The sequence below is a fragment of the Dipodomys merriami genome, unplaced genomic scaffold, assembly GCF_024711535.1.
Source record: "Dipodomys merriami isolate MVZ:Mamm:240054 unplaced genomic scaffold, mDipMer1.0.p SCAF_3, whole genome shotgun sequence".
Taxonomy (NCBI): domain Eukaryota; kingdom Metazoa; phylum Chordata; class Mammalia; order Rodentia; family Heteromyidae; genus Dipodomys; species Dipodomys merriami.
In genome coordinates this window covers 91989988-92012204 of record NW_027204492.1, presented here as the reverse complement: position 1 = coordinate 92012204, position 22217 = coordinate 91989988, and the positions used below count along the sequence as shown (strand labels likewise).

The 22217-nt window shown below is 36.9% G+C and overlaps 2 protein-coding genes across 14 annotated transcripts in view; one reads left to right on the top strand and one right to left on the bottom strand.

The window, feature by feature from the left end:
* The window catches only part of Cask (calcium/calmodulin dependent serine protein kinase), a 347639-nt gene that overhangs the window by 129158 nt on the left and 196264 nt on the right, over positions 1 to 22217 (bottom strand). The window lies entirely within an intron of this gene.
* Positions 1227 to 21153, top strand: Gpr82 (G protein-coupled receptor 82). Its single transcript, XM_070040594.1, has 3 exons — positions 1227 to 1240; positions 15825 to 15954; positions 18656 to 21153. Exon 3 carries the CDS (start codon positions 18690 to 18692, stop codon positions 19695 to 19697), a length of 1008 nt encoding a protein of 335 aa, XP_069896695.1. The 5' UTR covers positions 1227 to 1240; positions 15825 to 15954; positions 18656 to 18689; the 3' UTR covers positions 19698 to 21153.

Sequence of the window (22217 nt, the reverse complement as noted above, 5' to 3'; positions counted from 1 at the left end):
TGAAAACTATCCACAAGAGAAAAAGAACATGAAATAGTTTTCTGAACAGGCAACCTGGCTGCTGCAGAAACTTATTAATGAGTTAATTATTTTGAAGCAATTTGAAATACAAATTGAGCATCCCTAATCCGAAAATCTGGACTCCAAAATGCTTGAAAAAATGTAATGTTTTCAAGTTTCAGACTTGTGGCTTAGGGATGTTCAATCTGTAGAGCCCATGCAGATATTCCCAAATCAGAAAAATTCCAAATCTAAAATACTTTATTCTAAGTACTGAAAACTTAATCTGATCAGAAAAACGGATGCTACCAGATACAAAAATATATTCTTATCTTTAAAGAGGAAAACATGGGAGAGTAGACATGAGAGAAATGATCAGGAAAACAGAATATGCATCTCTAAGGATATGTCATGTGAATGACTCAGGACAGTGGGGCCAGGAAGAGGATATGTCATGTGAATGACTCAGAATAGTGGGGCCAGGAACAAGCCAGGGGGAGACCTAAGGTGTCATTAGTCATGATGTGCTAGACTTTTTCAAAGGTGAAGTAAAATGTATTTTTGAAAAGCTTCCTGGGGGACTCCAAGACAATCTCCTCCCTGAGAAAGTATCACAGCAAATAGAGGAAACATCACAAAAAAAAAAAAAAAAACAGGAAGGAACGATGGGTTAATAAGTAATGCTGTGCCTACTTAAGATAAAAAACCAATGTATAGTTTCATTTTGCATCACACCAAAACAATTGTAAGTGTATTTAAAAGCTCAATGTGAGCAAAGAGACAATGAAAAGGTCCAGAAACAGGTAGGTGCCTGTCTTGTGTAGATGGGAAAGTTTTCTCCTAATAAAATAACAGACTATCAGGAAGAGTCCATAGATAAGACTTGTAAATTTAGTCAAAGCCAGAAACTAAAATAGAAGCAAAAGCATAAAGCAAGAAAAATATTCACAATAGATATGACACTTGGTAGAAAACCTTTTATGTCAGGCAGCAATGAAGACTATAAACGCGTCAAGCGGCTTGTATTTTTGACTGCAAGAAAGCACTTGGAAGTTTGTCTATCTGGATTACATCAACTCAAGTGAGAGAGAAACTATGGTATGCTCTCAAGTTAGCTCTGCAGTGTCTTTTGTCATAGTTGAGCGGTTGATGGAATGGCTCAGCTGTTTGGGGATGAAAGACTTGTTAGACTGGTTAGTGGTGGTTAGCAATGAGCGTGGAGCAGACAAGAAGGCACAAGGTTTGTCCTAAACTTCTGTTCTCTTATTTCCGCTTTCAAGTTCATGTGCAACAGAATAAGAAGTAAAGTAAGAATTTATTTGCTTTTCACTGTGGTAAGTGCTTCATGCACCTCATTTAATCCTCACTGTCCTGTGGTATAAGCAGTAGCTGGATTTGCTATTGAAGGAATGCAAGCTGGTGAGCTTTTATTCCATAGACATTGTCTCTGCTAAGAAAATGCTTTTTATTTGTGTTTCATTCCATCCATGCAAAATGGTGATTGCTGAGATGTCTTTTGTAAACATAAGTTGTCATTAATATGTATTTGGGGAAAATGTTTTGCTTATGAGTTATCCAAATTGTATGATGTCAATTAATCCAAGAACATAATGTGTATGTATAGAAATAGCACAATGAAACATCTTTATACAATTAATATATGTTAAAAAAATCTACAAATTGCCAAGACATTTACATCCTCTGAAAGCCTTCTCTGGAACATGAATAATAATTGAGCACAAATGCATATGGGTATAATAGAAGAAAAAAGTGAAATCAAATATCTTACTCTAATTAGTTTTGCTCCTAGACCATGAAATGCATAAAGAACCATTATAAGATGAGCTCTGGAAAAAGTTTCCAATTATTGTTTGTATACAGATGTTGATGTATAAAATATCTTGCTTTAATAAGCCATAAAAGTTATTTCAAAAGCAACAGCATGGAAATCTCATGCAAACATTTTTTGAAGAAATAAAATATTTCAAAAGCTACAGAAAAAGAGAAAAACCCCACAAATTAATAGGCAGTTAAGCACCTATCATCCCAAATCGAATAGATACTAATATAAAGTTTGGCTTTACTTAAAAGTTCTCATCCCAAAGTTTACCTCCTAACACCCCCTCACTTCCTAAACTGGCATGTATACTTTTGTACGCGTGTAAATGTACTTTGTTTTAAAAATTTATACTTGTATCTTATTATTCTATTCCTTTGCAACTTTTTTTCTTTTCCTTTTTTTCTGGTTGGTTGTGGGGCTTGAACTCAGAGCCTAGGCATTGTCCTTGAGCTCTTTTGCTCAAGGCTAGTGCTCTATCATTCTGAGCTACAGGTCTACTTCTGGTCTTCTGGTGGTTAGTTGAGAATAAGAGTCTCATGCACTTTCCTGCTAGCTAGCTTTGAACTACAATCCTCAGATCTCAGCCTCCTTAATAGCTAGGATTATAGGTGTGAGTCATCAGTGTCCAGCTGCAACTTTATTTTCTCAAATTACATTTATCTATGTTGCTAAGTGGCAGCCTTATTCATTCATTTTCACTGCTGTAGTGTTTCTTAATTTCCCCTACTAGTGTATAGTTAGGTTGTTTCCACTTTTGACACTATTAGAAACCACAATCAAGTGACATTTGTCTGTATACCCTGGACCATGGGTCTCTTTGGTGTCTGCTTTGTCCAAGTGTATGCACTTCTTCAGCTTGGCTTGGTTTTGACGAATTGCTTTCCAAAGTGACTTTCCTATTTACATACTAATCCCACCACTGGGCACAAATGAGCTGTTCTTTACTCACATTCTCACTAATACTTGGTTTTTATCACACATTAATTTTTGAAAATCTGATAGGTGTGAAATGGTATTTCCTTGTGGTTTCCATTTGCACTTCCCTGGTTGCTAGTAAAATGGAGCATCAGCTCTTGGGTGAAGGGCCTGTTTGTATCTATACCTTTCCTTTTGCCCCCTTTTTTCCAGAATTGCCTTCCTTTCCTTATTTTCTTTCTTTCTTTTATCTTTCTTTTCCTTCCTTCCTTCCTTCCTTCCTTCCTTCCTTCCTTCCTTCCTTCCTTCCTTCCTTCCTTCCTTTCCTTCCTTCCTTCCTTCTGTGCTGGCCTTGGGGCTTGAACTCAGGGTCTAGCCTCTGTCATGAGTTTTTTTTTGGCTCAAAACTAGCACTCTACCACTTTAGCCATAGCTCTACTTCCAGTCTTTTTTGGATAATTAATTGGATAGATGGGTCTCATGGACTTTGCTGCTCAGGCTAGCTTTGAACTGTAATCCTCAGATCTCATCTTCCTAATTAGCTAGGATTACAGATGGGAGTCTGTAATCCCAGTAATTTTTTGATTCCTATCTTTGGGTTCTACATTATCATTCCTTTTTCTTAAAACAAACTGTTGAAGCAGTTCATTTTATATTCTGAACTTTAATCCTTTCTTGTTTATAGAAGCTGGAATTAACTTCTATAAGTTTGTGCTTATCTTTAACTTTACTGATAAGTTTCTTGTGCCAGGTACACTATAAGCAAAACAAAACAGTTTTCTAATCAGTAAGCCTAGGTAAGCACAGGTCTTTTACTATTCCTCAGGGACTAAAGAATTTATAAATGAAATTATCTTTTTTTTCAGTATTAGGATTTGAGCTCAGGGCCTCACACTTGATATAGGCTGTCACTCTACCACTTAAACTATGCCTCCAACCCTACCTTTTGCTGGTTATATTGAAGATAGACTCTATCTAACTTTTCTGCCTGGCTTGGCCTCCAGATATCAGTTTCTCGAGTAGTTAGGATTCCAGGTATGAGTGACCTGTGCCCAGCCTGAAATTATCTTATAGTTGACCATGTAGGTCTGGAAGCATGGCCTAGTGGCAGATTATTTGCCTAACAAGTATGAGGCCCTAAGTTCAAACTTAGCACCATCAAAGTAAAAAATTTAGATAGCTTAGCATTTCCATCTATAACTACAAATACGAAAACAGGCAGGTTTTCTGAGTGCTAAAACTACAAAACCCAAACACCTGTGTACAGATGTGTAAATGTTTCAGATAGAATGCCTCATAATAGACCAGGTGACCTCATCAAATGTGTTAATATCTCAAAGAAAATAGCTAACTGTTCATTAGGAGGTAAAGGAAGAACAAGAAAGGAAAATGACAGAAATGAGGGGAGGTTTGGTCACAAAGCCAGCCGGGAAAAAAACGTTAGAGACTCTATCTCAATCAACAAGACAGGGGTGGTATTATATGCCTATAAACTTAACTACAAGGGTGGCAAAGGCAGGAGGCTGAAGCTCCTGGACCAAAGCTAACCTAGGCAAAAATCTGAGACCTTGTCTGAAAAATAACTAAAACAAAAAAAAAGTGGCTGGGTGTGGCTCTAGTGATTGAGTGCCTGCTTAGCAAATGCAAGGCCTTCCATTCATTCTCAATACTGTTAGAGAAAGGAGGACTAAATCAATTATGACATGGCTGAGGGTATAGTGTAGTGGTAGTGCACTTGCCAAGCATGGAGGAGGCCCTGGGTTTGAAGCCCAGTATGGAAACAATAGCAGAAAGGCAACAGACACATCCTGCAGGTAGGAATCATTCACTATGTTATCCAAATACCCAAAATGCCAAGAAAAAGAGAAAGAATACACAAAACAAAATGGGCAGAAGGTGAGGGAAACATCAGAATTAGGAAGATACTCAGTGGAAGCTGATCTGGATTGAATGAAGTAGAAGAAGTAACTCAAAAAGGGTAATTCAGAACTAGTGTTAATTCATAATAGCTATGTCCAGTTCAGGACAGGCAGCAGATCTGTTCCATTTCACACTAGGTGGACTCGTACTCTGAAACTCGAGTAAGTGGAAGAAGAATGTGAGGGCACCTGTTGAGGTGGTGGAATGAGATATGTGAACGTACAAGCCAATCATTAGCTTTGTTCTGTGTAATCAAGAGTAGCCTGAGTGGTCATCACTGAGAAATGGGGACAAGGCATCTTTGCCCCAGTAGTATGAACTCAGAAGGGAATGGTCATCACTCTACCATGTCCTCTTTTCAATTTGCATCCAACAGCAAGTTTTTAGACCAGAACTTCTTCAAGTCTTCCATTACTACTGCTGGTGTAGTGGTTATATAGCCAGTTCCTTCCTGACAGTTCCTTTCTACATTTCCTGTCTCTTCTGGTCTCTTGTTAATTATGGAGGCTTTCTAGCACTCCATGGCCCCTGCTTTTTTCCATTCCTGTACTCAGCAGTGTCTCTTTCTCTTCCCCAATTCAGTTTTGTCAATTTCCTTTTCTCTTTTAAACACCTTTCTCACAGTTTAGCACTTTCTTGTCTTCTGCCCCGCCTCCCTAATCTTTAGAAGCAGAAACGCTCCATATCTATGTGGAAATTCAGTTTGTATTCAAAAGAAAAAAAACCTGTTTCCTCTATGTTTCAAAAAACAACCACGTTCAGCTGGCTGCAAAGGGAACTGACAGGTTTGCATGCATGTTCATATTCAGTTCCCCTTTGTGGCCAGTGAGGCTTAAAAAACACAGGAACATATAGGGTCAGCTTTTGTGGGTATAGATTACAGGGTTCCAAATACCCCTGGCAACGAGGGAAAAGACATAGCTAAGTAAATTAATGTGAATCTTACAGACAAATGACTTGGCATTTATGATCCTGAAGATAATGAAACTGAGTAATTAGTATAGCCTGGAATGATGGTAGAAAGCTTCTTCATCATTCTATACACTGATTATCTTTCATATGCTTTCAGACTGTAGTGTTGTTGATGCTAATGAATTTACTCAACTTTCAGAATCACATAAACTGTTGGAAGTAGCAGAAGTACTAGTTTCACTAAAAAGCTAGATTAACGTTCTAGAAACAGAAGAGAAAGGGAGAGGCCAATCACAGTGGATAAAATGCACAAAGGAACTAGCATGGATTTATGATACTTTAATATGCCTTTCCATAGAAGAACCAAAACAACACAGTAGCTCCAAGATCTAAGGGGGAACCAATGGGTGTCCATTTGCAATGGAAACAGTGGACTCTTTAGACAAATATACTTAATTGATCCTTAAGGAAAGAGCCAATTCTTTCAATTTTTTAAAAAAAATACAGGAGTCTAGTTAGAACATTAAAATTGTAAGCATATTATAAGAAATGTACTAGATTAGCCAGGCACCGGTGGCTCATGCCTGTAATCCTAGCTACTCAGGAGGCTGAGATCTGAGGATCACAGTTCAAAGCCAGCACCGGCAGGAAAATCCGTGAAACTCTTATCTCCAATAAACAACCAGATAACCGGAAGTGGTGCTGTAGCGCATGTGTTAGAGTGCTAGCCTTGAGTTGAAGAGCTGAGGGACAGTGCCCAGGCCCAGAGTTCAAGCCCCACGACCGGAAAAAAAAAAAAAAAAAGAAATGTACTAGATTAGAAGTGGTTTTAAGATCTCTATCATTCCTCTCATCTTGAGGTAGTCTATTTCCCTGTTCTTTGAATCTAGGCAGGTACTGAGACTTGCTTTGACTGGTAAAAATATAGTGGACATTATAGACATGAGAGCAAGGCCTTAAGAGCCTTTCAGCTGCCAATTTTGTCTGGTTGATCTCTGAGACCATCTCACTGTAAATAAATTCAGGATTGTAGAAAAAGATGATCAGCTTGCCCAACTATCCCAGGTACACTCCAGATGTGAGTGAATACATTTTAAACTATCTAGCTTCAGCCGAGATGCCAGATGATTACGTTGGCTGAATGACCCCAGATGAGACTCACAAAACTGCTCAGCTGAGACTGGAACAAATTGGACAGTGAATAACTGAATAAAGGTTGTATTAAACCACCAAGTCTGGAGGTGGTTTGATATGCAGCAACAGATAAATGATGTAAATGAATAGAGTATATCCAATGCATTTCTACAAAAGTGATAATGAATATATACACTTCTTTCTGTTTGCATATATTAGCTGCACAAGGGTTATAGAACTTTTAAACAAGAGAGATGCTTTAAAATATTTTACTTATTAGCTCTGTGTGTGTGTGTGTGTGTGTGTGTGTGTGTGTGTGTGAGAGAGAGAGAGAGAGAGAGAGAGAGAGAGAGAGAGAGAGAGAGAGAGTAGTAGGATAACTGAAGATCTAGTAGCAATGCATGTGTTCTCAAAGATAAAGCAAGCATATGCTCCCCCTGATGGAGAGAGCTGAGCAGTGAGGCCAAAGGAAGTCTTTTAAGATCAGCAGAGTTGTTAGGCTAACAGGAAGAAACTCAGAATACAGGAAAAGGTAATTTCTCCTATACTTTCTTGAAAAGTTAAAATGCAAATTACAGTTACTAATTGTTGTTTTCATTATAAGCCTTTGAATATTATTTGAATTTTAAAACTACATCCATCAGCTTTGATATTTTTTTTTCCTGGTTGGTCTTGGAGCTTGAATTCAGGGCCTGGGCACTGTCCTTGAGCTTCTGTGCTCAAGGCTAGCACTCTACCACTTTGAGCCACAGCACCACTTCTGGTTTTCTGGTGGATAATTGGAGATAAGTCTCATGGACTTTCCTTTCTGGACTGGCTTTGAATAGCCAGATCTCAGATCTTAGATCTCAGCCTCCGGAATCGTGAGCACTCAGCTGATCTTTTTTTGAAGTTGAAAAAAATTTCCCCCCCAAAGGCATCAAACTTTCACATACTAAAATGTCAGACTTTCTTTTTGTCACCAGGATAATTATGATTGGGGACACTTTTTAGAAAGGTGGCTCTTGTGATAATCACTAGTATGAAACAAAACAAGACACTTATAAAGGATTTATTTTATTAAAGGTAGATGAGTGGCACTGGGTTTCATCTTAAAGACAGAAATCAACTGTCTGTACAACTACTTTTTTTGTACAACTACTTTTATTCTATCACATTTAAAGCTATTTCCAGCCATTAATATAAAAAATTTATAATTTTATTAGATATCAAAGATACCCTACCAATTCCTGAACTTTTCTATTTATTAATGTTCTAACTGGAAACTAGTGTAATGGAGGCAGTTTCAGCTTCTAGTAGCAAAGGGTTTAACCAGGGCTGGTGATATACTTCCCTCTACTGGCCAAAGCTCAACAAAAGGCTGCTTACAGATTGGGTCAATGTTAAATTTAAGACAGGTTTTTTATTTGCTTTTATTTTTTCTCTTAGATTATCTTGGAGAAATGAGACTCCAGAGAATTTATTATGTCTGAGCTTCAACATGGCAGTTTTATTAAAGCAACATATTTTACACTGGTTTTCATTGGGGGAAAAAAAGAAGTGGAGGCAATATGAAAAATTTAGAAACTATACCACATATCATTAGGAAAATCACAACAAGATTTGTTTGAAGTAAAGCCCTAAAACTACTACTTCTAGTTTAGCATATCTCTAGCCATCAAGACTACCAAGATACATCATAATAAAAGCACTCGTTCAGGCAAGAATCATCAATAAATGGTAAAATCCGTTGGGTGAAAAGGCAACAATATATTTATAGTTTCAAGATATGATGGTTAGATTACCTACAGATTACAAAAGGAAAAGGGATAGCTTCATAGTAGAAAGTTGGCAGAAGTTAACAAATTTCTAGACTGAAATCTGGTCACTGGGGCTACTTGGTCATCTTGTTCAAACCAACAAACTGGATTCTGTAAGTGCCATCATATATAAGTATCAAAGTAGCGGCTAAGAATATGACATCTGTCCAGTGTTGGTGGCTCATGCTCATAATTCTAGCTATTCAGGAGGCTGAAATCTGAGGATCATGGTTCAAAGCCAGCCCAGGCAGGAAAGTCCATGAGACTCTTATTTCTAACTAACCATCAAGAGGCTAGAAGTGGAGCTGTGGTTCAAGTGATAGAGTGCTAGACTAGACCAAAAGAGCTCAGGGACAGCGCTCAGACCCTGAGTTCAAACCTTAGGATTGGCATGACAAAAGACTACCTGGGGTCAAAAAGAGACCTTACTATATACCAGTTGTATTATCATAGGCAAGTTATTTATGCTCTGTGGAACTATGCCTACCATCTAGAAAATGGTAGCATCTATACTTCAGGGGATATCTTTAAGATTATATGAATTAAGATACATGCATATGTAAGAGCAGTTTGATATCTGTCATTTCTTCTTATTTATTTTTCTAGGTATTTCAGGAATACTTGTTAGTTCAGTGTTTGAATATAAGAAACTAATATAAACAAGAACAGTATAAGAAGATCACAAAGAGATAATTTTTCCTTATCTTCTCTTGACATCTTTCTCCCCACTCCTTTGTTGTGGTACAGAATTTTGAACTCAGGGCCTTGTGCTCTTGTTGAGCTTTCTTGCTAGGCTAGCGATCTATTCCTTGAGCCATACCTTCAGTATGTTTTTTTTTTTTGTTGGCTATTTGGAGATGCAGTCTCCCTGCATCTGCCTTTCTGCTTCAAAATGAGATGACCCAGATCTTAACCTGAGTAGATAGGATTATAAGCATGAGCCACCAGCATCCAGCTCTTTTTCTCTCTTGAATAAGGATAGCATATGACATAGGGTGAGGATTTAGCCTTAAGGTAAATTAAGACAGGTGCAGGTGGCTCAGTCCTATAATCCTATGACTGAAGAGGCTGAGATCTGAGAATAGAAGTTCAAAGCCAGCCTGGGCAGGAAAATCCATGAGACTCATCTCCAATCAATAACAGAAAACCAGAAGTGGTGCTGTGGCTCAAAGTGGTAGAGTGCTAGCCTTGAGTGGAAAAAGCTCAGGGACAGTTATGGAGCCCTGAGTTCAAGCCCCACAACTGACTAAAAAAGATAATTTAAACCAGAAGTTCAAAAGAAATGATTTGTAATAAGATGGTCAGGAAAGAGATAGTAGAGTGGTAAGAATTCTGGGCACATACGATATTGTTTAAATGACCTTACTTTCATTGTGATTGCAGCTACTGTCCCAAAACATACAGATGTATGTGTGTATGCATATACACATGCTTGTGTATGTGCATGCATGTGTGTGTATATACTATGTATATGTACATGCTTTGTACCTGTGGTAACAAAATGAACTAGATTATTTTTGGAATCTTAGCAAATGCTTCATTTTGGCTTTTTAAAGACCTCTCAGAAAAGACTGGTTGGTTCTGAAGCATGATGTGAAACCAATTCAGCTGACTCAAACATGATAAAATTCAAAGTTTGTCTACAGAGACATTTTTGCTTTAACTAATGGCTAGATAATCTCCTCCTTCCCAACTTCAACTTTGGAGATGATCCTAATTCTCATGACTGCTGCTGCAGCAGACACAATGTTTATCACAGTGTACTCATAAGGGATGATGTCTAGCCCATGAATAGGCCTATATGAAAACACAAAAGGCATTAGGTGCCAGTAGTTTATTCCCGTAATCCTACTCAGAGGCTGAGATCTGAGGATTGAATTTTGAAGCCAGCCCAGTAGGAAAATCTATGCTATTCTTATGTCCAATTAGCAATCAAAAATTCCAGAAGAGGAACTGTGGCTCAAGTCATAGAGTGCTATCCTTGAGCTCAGGGGTAGTGTCTAGGCCCTGAGTTCAAGCTTCAGGACTAGTGCATGTGTGTGTGCATACGTGTAAGCGCACATACATATACAAACACAAACACAAACACCGTGAAGGAAAGTGAAACTGGGATTATCAGGTCATGAATGTTTCTTACAGGTTAGTAACTTTTCTGTGCCATAACAAATGTCCAATCTTTAGAATGTATTATCTGTTGTTTTTAGTAGTCCTTGAGATATTCGTATTGCATTTGTATTGCTGAAAAATCAGTTCGTTGGAATAAATGGAAGTCCTTTTGGGTGCCATAAGAAAGGGTAGGATTGGGCTGGGAAGGTGGCTCAGTGGTACAGTGCTTGCATGCATGAGGCCCTGGGTCCAATTCCTCGGCACCACATAAGCAAAAAGAAAAAAGCCGGAAGTGGTGCTGTGGCTCAAGTGGTAGAGTGCTAGCCTTGAGCTGAAGAGCTGAGGGACAGCGCCCAGGCCCAGAGTTCAGGCCCCACGACCGGACCCTCCCCTACCACCCCTCGCAAAAAAAGAAAGGGTAGGATGCCCATGACTTCAACTTCTTGTAATAGGAGGTAAGGGCCTGAGAGCAGGGCAACTGGAAACAGGGTTGTGGCCAGACACCACATCCTGAAGAGAGCAGGGGGCTCAGTGAACCTTAAAGAAACCACATCCTTCAGTAACAAGGCTGCACCTCACTTCCAAAGGTAACCATCAGCTTGAGAATGCATTGAACTGAATGAGGGTGACTACTGCCCCTCTTTGAGAGAAGTCATTATCTTTAGAATGTGATATTGTAATGTAGACAAAATTAGACTTATCTTCTCTTCCTGAACACCAACCTCCCAATGTCTTGAGCTCCTGATTGGCCAGATGGAACATTCAAAAGGCCAATTGTGGCCATTTTAGATGCCAACTTGGACAGCCTAAAATAACTTTATAATTGAAACACAAAGGTTCAGATATGACTAAGTTGTCTTGCGTCTTCTGGTTTCTAGTTCTGAGGCTAATTGACAAGGGACCCTTATTTTAACTCCAAGAATTCATGAGAATCATGAAAAAGCTCTCATGGACCACTTCAGTATATATATAGACCACTAGGTCTTTCCAAAGTGAATGATCATATACTTGCCCTTTGGACTGCTCTTGCAGGAACACGCTAAAGGAATTCTGAGGCCAGATTAAAAAAAACGCCCAATGGGTGCTCACACAAGTATCAAGAAAACTTAGCCTAAGACAAGACTTGAAATTAGAGGAAACTAATATTTCAAGGAGATATATCATAAGGGTCAGAGCAGAAGACATAGGAGATGAATATTTGACAGAGGACCTAGGAAGCAATTAGAACAATTAGGTAAAAGCACTTAGACTTGGCCAAAAGAAGTGGAACTTTGAAGAGGAGAAAGATGGGAAAGATGAATGAGAATGAAAGAAAACTCTTCGTGAGTTGAATAAGAAAAGTCCAAAGGGGCCACCTTTTTAACAAAAAATCTTGCAACATACTTTATTAATAACTCTTGAAAAGTCTCCCTGACAAAAATATTTTGCTAGTCTAGTATTCTGATGCTTCTTTTCTACCAGTTGCAAAAACATTTCCTAACTTCTTAGAAAAAAGTAAATATAATATTTCCTTATATTTCAGTTAGAGAAGTCACTATCATTTAAATCACAAAGAATTTATACTGATATTGCAGCCATAAAAATTAGCCTAATGAAGTTCACAGCTTTCCAACAGACAAAAACATGGCATGGTTTCTTCATAGGCAGTTTCTACTCTCTCAGATCTAGAACAGAAAACTCAACCTGGCTGAAGTTGAAAGTACTCAAAAACTGGGAATTGGGTGCTGGTAGCTGAAGATTGAGGTTTACAGACAGCCAAGGCAGAAACTCTATGAGATGCTTATGTCCAGTTAACCAGTAAAAAGCTGAAAGTAGAAGTGTTCAAGTGGTAGAGTGCCAGCCTTGAGTGGAAAAAGCTAAGGAAGAGTGTGAGGCTCTGGAGTTCAAGCTCCAGTACCAGCACAAAGAAAACAAAAACGAGCCGGGCGCTGGTGGCTCACGCCTGTAATCCTAGCTACTCAGGAGGCTGAGATCTGAGGATCGCGGTTCAAAGCCAGCCCGGGCAGGAAAGACTGTGAGACTCCTATCTCCAATAAACCACCAGAAAACCGGAAGTGGCGCTGTAGCTCAAGTGGTAGAGCGCTCGCCTTGAGCTGAAGAGCTGAGGGACAGCGCCCAGGCCCAGAGTTCAAGCCTCACGACCGACAAAAAAAAAAGAAAACAAAAACGAACAAAATTGGACTAGATTCTAGTTTACTTTTGTCATTAGGTTCCTTGTTGACCTACAAGGACAAGCAGCAATTTCTGTTCTCCAAAGCAGAGAAAGAAGTAAAGCAAACTCACTGGTAGTATTATGTTAGGCATGCCACTTAGCCTCTGTGAACCTCAATTTCTGCCACTTTTCACCAAGTGTTCTCTCTCCCTCGCATTCACTAAGCCTTTTAGGACCACTCTGATACATGGTTTTCTTCTTTCTCTTATTCACAGAGTGTCTGAAGTTTGTGCCACACATCATAGTATTTATTAGTCTATAAATTCTTGGCTTGCTTGTAGAATCCCCTGGATTTCTAGAGACCCTTAATAGTTTATAGTTGGCAGAGCACTTCTGTGATTCCATGTGCTACTAGAAACACACTGGGAACACTACTAAATAATTGTTAAGTGAAATGCACTGTTGAAAAATATATACCTATAAAACTCAAAACAATGGCCACTCTTGGGACTTGTCCTCAGCAGTCACTTGTGCTTCCCCTCTCCCTTTGTCTAGCATTCTAAAATTTCTAAAGCCAAGCGGTATCTAAATAATGAAGATGTTAACTGCTGAAGAATCTTTTTTCAGATTTACAGGACCCAGAACATTTGGTGACTTTCAGAGAACATGAAGATGTGCAACAGCCTCCTTGTTCTTTTAATCCTGTGTATCTAACACAAATCACATAAACTTGCAAATACTAAACTTGCAGAGAAGTAGCAATGTTTGTAAGTAGCTCCAGAAATCAAGGTCTCCTGGGATGTTCTGGCCAGAGCAGGTAGGGATGATGGCTAGATATTCTTCTTGCTTAGTGACTCACTGCACAGCCTTTCTTTCCCTATAAATCCCTTCCATCTACCTGATTTCCCCATGATGGGGTCTTTGAGGATGACAGCCTCCTTCTCCAACTTCTTGGGGTCCAGCCCTTGAGTCACTGTGTTTTTTTTCTTTTTCTGTCTCCTGAGTATTAGCTTTCCAGTGGTAAGCTGACCTTTAGTCTGGTAACAAGAACTGACAAAAATTACATCTCATTTAGGTACTTTTGTCCCATAAGTGGTTTAATAATAGTTCTGATTCTTTGGTTCACTGATTGTTAACATCTGTGGTAAGCAAATTTCTGAGTTGGCTTCCCTCGACCCACTGAATCAGGGCTGACTCTGAGTGACCAACACAATACTTGCAGAAGTGACAGTGATGACTTCCAATGCTAGATTAAAAAAACAAAAACCAAAACCAAAGCATTGCAGGTATGGAGTTGTTCTTTCCAAATACTAGCTTTGAGAGGAGGCATGCATGCTGAGAGGACAGATGGCTATATGGCCTTGGGAAACTTACATGATCTTTTTGAGCTTCAGGTTTCTTGGACTTTAAAATGAAGATAATTACTTCTCAGGGTGTTGTGGAGATTAAATAAGACTTAAATGTAAATGAAATAGCAGAAAGGATGGTATATCGGAAGCTCTGACATGACAAATAAGTGGTGGTGACAGTAAAAACTGCAGTAGCAGCAACTGAATGGATATGAGATGTGGAAGAAATAGAGAAATCAGGAATGATTTCTAATTTTTGAGCCTAAACCACTGAAAGAATGATTATTTACTGAATTTGAGAACAATGGAGGAAATCAAGCACATTGGACTGAAGATGTTTAGGCCCCAACAGGTAATACTAAAACTACTTTTTAGTCTCCTAGAAACAGTATCCATTTCTGTTCTTCTCTAAATTACTTCAAACGTGTGTGTGTGTGTGTGTGTATGTGTGTATGTTGGAAATCAAACATAGGGACTCAGGAATACTAAGCATATAACCCTACCATTGAGCTATACCACCAGTGTCAACCTTTTTTTTTTAATGTGCTAAGTAATTTCTTCCTGGAACAAGAGAATTGCTGAAGTAAAACTGACTGAAATTATAGAAGCCAAATTACTCTGAAATCAATGGCTAGGTATGCAATGCCATGAGTTACAAGTCATAATTAAATGACAGAAAATATTGCAAAGACACATAGTAAGCAAGACAAAACCCAGATACTTCAGGAAGTTCTCATTTATGTTTTAGAGAGAAATATTAGCACGTATTGGAGAGGTTTTATGCAGTCAGCATAAAGTAAGGTGAGTTGCTAAGGGTTATCAGAAATGGCAAAGTAGTTCTGTTAATTTAAAATGATTTAATGATAACCAAAATGCTCAGGCTTGATGAAATTAGATTTGTGCTATCTGACAGATCCCCCTACTGGTTTACCCAAGGAAGGGAAGTCTGGCTGCCCCACTATTCACGTTTAGCTTTTACCTACTAGTTCACTGACTAAACAATTTTGTACATAAAATTGCTTTCACAGTTCTTTGTAACTATTCATTTGATCTGAGGCATATTTACCACTTCCCCAGGCCCCCCCCAATCTATCATGAAATCATCTGAATAATGGACTATACTGAATCTGAATACCGGCAGTGCAAGGCAATCAGAGTTGACTGAGGTAGTTCAATATAACCAAAGAAACCAAGACTCAGGGTGCAGCCTGAGCTTACAGTGAGTTCTTCAACTTTAAAAGAAAGAGTTATTAACCCACAATGACCATGACATTCCAATCCACCTCGGTGACATCTGATTCTAGTAAACTGCTATAAGAAAATTTAAAAAGTTTAGTTTCTTTTTATACTTGATGAAGATGGACTGCAAATAAGTCATCCACCAATGATTTTACAGAAAAGCTTACAAGTAAATTTGTACCAGTATTTTATGGGCTACTGTAGAGTCGTTCTCTCTGTCACTGTATTATATGGGGGGGGGATTGAACCTTTGAACTTAACTTCAGCCAATCATGCTAACTAAGCTAACTGAGGTAGGTGTTCGGGGAATAATAATAAGGAAGTATAATGTATATGTATATTGCTCAGTAACTTCCTCTCACTAGACTAGACTAGAGAAACAGAGAAATGAAGTGTTTTTTTTAGGAGGATACTGAATTTATTCAATATTCTTTTTAAATCCCTTTCCACTCCCATAGCTAAAGACATGCAAGAATCTATTTAAACTAACAGAATCCTGGAAGACTGAAGATCAGAGAACTGAGAGTCTGAAATTTGCATCACTACTCTGAACAGTACAACCTTAGTTGGCATAAACTACTCATACTGGTAAGGGTGATTATTTACTCACTTTTAACTTAAAAGTAAATTCTACAAAAACTCTAGAAAGACTAAACTGTTTATATATTTAGAAAATCTAATCATTAAGAAAGGCTATCAGCACATTACCTATGTAGATAACCATTAACAGCTGTTAGACTTGTAGAACATTTTTCATTTCTCAAATTAGCAGTATATACATAATGTATACAAGAATGACTGGACACAGACCTTTTGCTAGGGAAATGCAGACTTTGAAACATTTTCTGTATTTATAATGTCATTCTGATTTGATTTAATGGTATTTTCCAAATTTTATAAAATAATTTTCTAATAGTTTTAGAATCAAAGTTTTCTTTATAGGAGAAGTACACAGTCGACAAAAATGTGAGAAGCTAAAGATGGTGCACTTAGTTATCATGTTATCCTGAGTTTTCTGCAAATGAATCATCTGTCTGAAAAAGCTAGGTCCTTGAAAAGTCTTGTACCTCTCATTTGTTTGGAACAACAGACTACATATCATTACTTCTGCTGTTTTTAGTATATTATGCATTATCTATATAAGGCTTGGGTTATTGCTTTCCTTCAATAGAAAGAAGCTCCATTCCCAATGCAAAATCAAAATTATTCGAGCAGATGAATTTCTCTTAAATAATCTGGCTCACATCACTCTTAGACTGATTTTTAAATTAGTGAAGGTACAGGTTAGGTTTTGTATACTGAAAACTGCATCTACAGTAACTAAAACTAGATTGCCCAGTTATAAATTCATTATAGGGACAATTTAATCAATAAAAATGACAAATACATAAAATGAAGAAGAGACGGTTGGACGATAATGAATGGTCTCAATGTTTGAACCTAAAGACAATGAATAGCAATTAAATTTTAAAGTCTTTGATGTACATTGCTTGGTTTAAAAAAGTATTTTGAAGGCAGGTGCTGGTGGCTCACATCTATAATCCTAGCTACTTAAAGGAGGTTGAGATCTAAGCATCATGGTTTCAAACCAGCCTAGGCAAGAAAGTATGTAAGACTCTTATATCCAAGTAACCACCCCATTAAAAAAAACAAAAACAGGCCAGAAGTGGAGCTGAGGCTCAAGAGGTGGAGCACTAGACTTGAGCAAAAAAGATCCGGGACAGTGCCCAGGCTGAGTTCAAGCCCCAGAACTAACACACACACACACAATTATTTCATAATTATATGAAAAATCCCTATTTCTGCAAAAGTTGACATAAAATATTAATGTAATTCAGGATGCAGAAAAAAATAAAATCATGATTCTGAAGAAGCAAAATAGCTCTGAGGGGCTAGATTCTGAGATGGGAAGGTTGTACATGGTAATTTCTTTTTTTTAATCAAAAGAGAGAATGTAATTAAATATTGAGAAACCGTGCTATAGATCATGAAAAAGAGAATGCTGTGTCCCAAGAAGTATGGTAAAGAGCACAGAGAGATAGGGCATATTCTAAATAGAAATATGGTTCTTGTTTGACCAGAATCTAGTAATGTTCTTTTGTTATTCTCACCTGAAATAAAATAAGGAAACAAGGAGACAAATATAAAAAGGAATTTGTATGTGATTCTTTAGCACTTTTACATACAGCTCTGCAGCAAGATTTACAAATAAGAGGTAAAAAAGCAATAGCTACACTTGGATTTATACAGTGATGAAGATGTCATATTCTCTAAACTAATACGCACAAATCCTGAAAAAAAAACACCAATGAGTACTAAATTACATATGAGGACACATTGAGGACATTCAAGCCATCAAGCTTAGCAGCTACAGAAATATATTTCAATTTTCTATTGAAGTATGAGAATTTAGCATTAACTATTTTAATTTGAAAATGAGTGATACCCTTTGATAATGAAACTAAGATTTTGCTATGCTTTCTTTTTGTTCAATTTAAGACCTTCTGTTCCATTCAGATGGAATTGAATTTACTTCTGAACTATAAAAAGGGGCTCTTCCAGTAGTATTATAGGGAAGTGTTTTAATCTATACATTAAATATACCAGTTTTTAAACTATATATAATTAATGTGTGAATTAAAAATCAGTTTTAGCTCTCTATTAATGTGGCCACAAAATACTTTTGTAACATTTTCCTTGATCAGCATATATTGCTTATGAGTACTTTAAGTTTTTTTTTGGCCAAGGGGCTTGAACTCAGGGCCTGGACACTGTCCCTGAGATTCTTTTGCTCAAGGCTAGTACTCTACCATGTGAGCCACAGCGCCACTTGTGGCTTTTTCTGATTATGTGGTACTGAAGACTTGAACTCAGGGCTTCATGCATCTTAGGCAAGCACTCTACGACTAAACCACATTCCCAGCCCTTTAAGTTTTTTTTTTTTTAAATTGGAACACTTTATTTTTTTTTAAATTACATTTCTAGGCAAAATCTACTTTTACACATTGCTTCATAATCTAAGGAATATAAATTCTTCTAACATAAACATGATAAAAATCCAAGAAATTTAACTATTTGCATCTAATTTTGTTTTAAAGACAAATGCATCATCTACCTCAATAAGCACTTTTTTGCTTTTATTTGAACTGAACAATTGTGATTAGATAAGGTAAAAAGCCATCTATGTGTTCCCTTTCCTTTCATATATTTTATTGCTATTTTATTTCATCTCATGTTTTTAAAATGTTATCTCTCACGTTATTTTTAATTATCTGCAATTCTGTTCTAGATACTTTGACAATACCCAAGAAAATCTTATATAAATGAATAACTCGACATGCATTCAGCCATCTATGATCTCTTCCATGGCTTTGCCAATCATTTACATCTTCCTTTGTATTGTTGGTCTTGTTGGGAACTCATTCTCTCAGTGGGTATTTTTAACAAAAATAAGCAAGAAAACATCAACACACATCTACCTGGTACATCTTGTCACTGCAAACTTACTTGTGTGCAGCACCATGCCCTTCATGAGTATCTACTTCCTGAAAGGTTTCTACTGGGAATATCAATCTTTTCAATGCAGAGTGGTTAATTTTTTGGGAACTCTATTCATGCATGTAAGTATGTTTGTCAGTCTTTTAATTTTAAGCTGGATTGCCATAAGCCGCTATGCAACCTTAATAAAGAAGGATTCCAATCAAGAGAACAATTCCTGTCATGAGAAACTATTTTATGGTCATTTACTGAAAAAATTTCGACAGCCTAACTTTGCAAGAAAACTGTGCATTTATATATGGGGAATCGTACTGGGCATAATTTCCCCCGTTATCCTATACTACTCGATTGTGGAGGCCACAGAAGGAGAAGAGAGCCTGTGCTACAATCGGCAGATGGAACTAGGAGCTATGGTCTCTCAGATTGCAGGTCTCATTGGAACTACATTTACTGGATTTTCATTTTTAGTTGTACTAATATCATATTATTCTTTTGTCAGTCACCTGAGAAAAGTAAGAACCTGTACATCCATTACAGAGAAAGATTTGACTTACAGGTCTGTGAAAAGGCATGTTTTGGTCATCCAGATCCTATTAATAGTTTGCTTTCTTCCATACAGTCTTTTTAAACCCATTTTTTATGTTCTGCATCAAAGAGAAGACTGTGAGCAGTTAAATAATTTAATAGAAGTAAAGAATGTCCTCACTTGTCTTGCTTCAGCCAGAAGTAGCACAGATCCTATTATATTTCTTTTATTAGATAAAACGTTCAAGAAGACACTGTATCATCTCTTTTCAGAATCGAATTCACCACATATACAACCACATGGCTAACTTTCGGATGGAAAAGAACATGAAACAGAAAGGTGTTCATATGACTCTCCTAGGGACACTAAACAATTACACTTCATGACTTGGTTGATAATAGGCACTGAGAAAACCTCCAGATTTTTTTAAATGAATCAATAACATACCCTTAACATTGGACTTGCAGTTTTACTTGCACTGAAAGTTGAGATGGCTGAGACCTTCAGAAATAAGTACACAAAATTATCCAACTGCATATGAAATCAACTGATAATGTTTTGTTTAAATGCAATCATGGATCTTTGACTCAAAACTCAACGTTCAATGGTTGTACAAGAAGGAAGCAAATGGTTTATGGAGTTGTCTCCTTTCTAGTACTTAGAATGCAAGGGTCCATCTAGGATTAGGATTAGTGTTTTTTTTTTTATTGTGAAAATACCGTACAGAGAGGTTACAATTAGATGAGCAAGGTAATGAGTACATTTCTTATCAAGCATTGTTGCCTCCTCCTTTGTTTCCCCTTCCCATCCTATCTCCCCTCCCTTCCTCCCCCCACCCCCGTGCCAAAGTTCGTTTTCGACATAACGTCTTGTACATCTCATTGTTGCAATGGGTCCACCTGTATCCCTATTTAAACAATTTGTTTTTTCCCTTACCCTCCACAAATTATTGATTAGTGTTTATTGCATTGGGTAACTTTAAAAATGAGTACAAGAAAGAATGAGTAAGAAATGTTTTTACTTAGTATCATCATCATAATAATGATAATACAGTGCAAAAATCCAAGGTTTTATAAACACATTATTTTCCAATTATTTGTTTGGTCTTCTCTGGACCATGTTATCAGAAGGGGTAATATTCATAGATTCCAAATCTATTAAGTAGGTGTTACTCATAAATATGATTAAATACATGGACTAAGCATTGTCAAAATGAAAAGCAAATATGTGATTGTATGCTTATCTTCATCACATTTTGTGTACTTTTCTCTATATAATAGAATGTTACTAATGACAATATCTACCAAATAGCTATATACAATTAATTTTTGGAAAGTGAATGTTAAAATACTATAAATAGTATAATATACCTAGTTTATGCTATATTGTGGTGTATTATGGCTCCACCTCTTGTTAATAGGACAATCTTAAGTAAATTATTATCCTCTTTATGTGTTAATTTAATCATTGTTAAGTAGGAAATAATATTTTTCTCATAGACACTCTTAGTAAAGCACATAATGCTATTTTGAGGAAATGTCCCTTAGTAAGCATTTGCTGTGTGCTGGCCGTTGTACTTATAGGCTGGGTATTCTATTCAGATGCTTTATACATATTAATCATCACAATGATAAAGTATGCTAATTTACTTACTGATGAAAAATTAAAATATGTAGTTAAGTAAGTTATTTTAATTTTCTTCAATATCTAAGTAAATATTTTAAAGTAAACATTGCTTATTGGCCATTTCTTTTTTTCATGTAATCTTGTTCCTAAGACAAATGATGGTGAACATATTCTGTATTACATATATTATAATTAAAATAAAAAATAAAAAATGTGTTCTGTCTTCCCCAAAAGATCATAAACATCTTTGAAGCTATTTCTATTTATTCTTTCTTGGTACTTGCAATCTCTTCTTAGATAAGAAGCAATCAAAGGCTGGCTCAAGTAGTAGAGAGCCTACGTAGCAAGCATAAGGCCCTGAGTTCAAACCCTAGTACCCAAACAAAAAAAGAACCAGTCAAAAACAACTGAACAAAATAAATCATTAAATATAACTTGCCTGTTTGTTGGGAACTACTTCAAGTCTGTTTTATTTTTCTTCATATGTTAAATTTTTCAGTGCTTAAAAAGAAGTTTAAACTATATTCACATAATATCCCCAGGCTTTTAATCTCACAGCATGTTTTGTTTCAGGATCACAGCTACAGAGGCTGTATACATTCAATGTACATATTCCCTAAGAGCCATGGGTTCATAGTCACTACCAGTTGTTATGACACATTGCTCCATTTTCATAAAAAAACAACAAAAAGCCAGTCGATATTTGTTTTTTTTTGTTTCAATGCTGAATTAAGAGATGAAAATGTTCAGAGAAAATTCTTGAACACATTATGACTTCAAGTATTTACAATGTATATCTACACTTCAATAGTAGCAACTGAATTTCTGGATTAGTAGTTTACAAAGACTAAAGGAGACCTGGGAAATTAGGGTGATGCCCTGTGTGCTGGTTGGTGTAGCCAAAGTAGAATTTCCTACTTATTTGAGAGGTGGTCTTGTTATATAATCCAAGTTGGATTCAAATTTGTAATCCTCCTATCTCAGCCTCTTAAAAGCTGGATTACAGATGTGTCTCACCACATCCAGTGGGTTTTCTAGGTTTAAGAATAGTAGGAAAATAGATATGTGCAATTTTGCTTCAAATTATTCATTTGGATAGATGACTCCCACTTAAACACCCTTTATTAAACTATATATTGAGCTCAATAACTATCATGATTACTTTTACAAGAATCCTAAACTTTTATAAGCCATGTTAAAT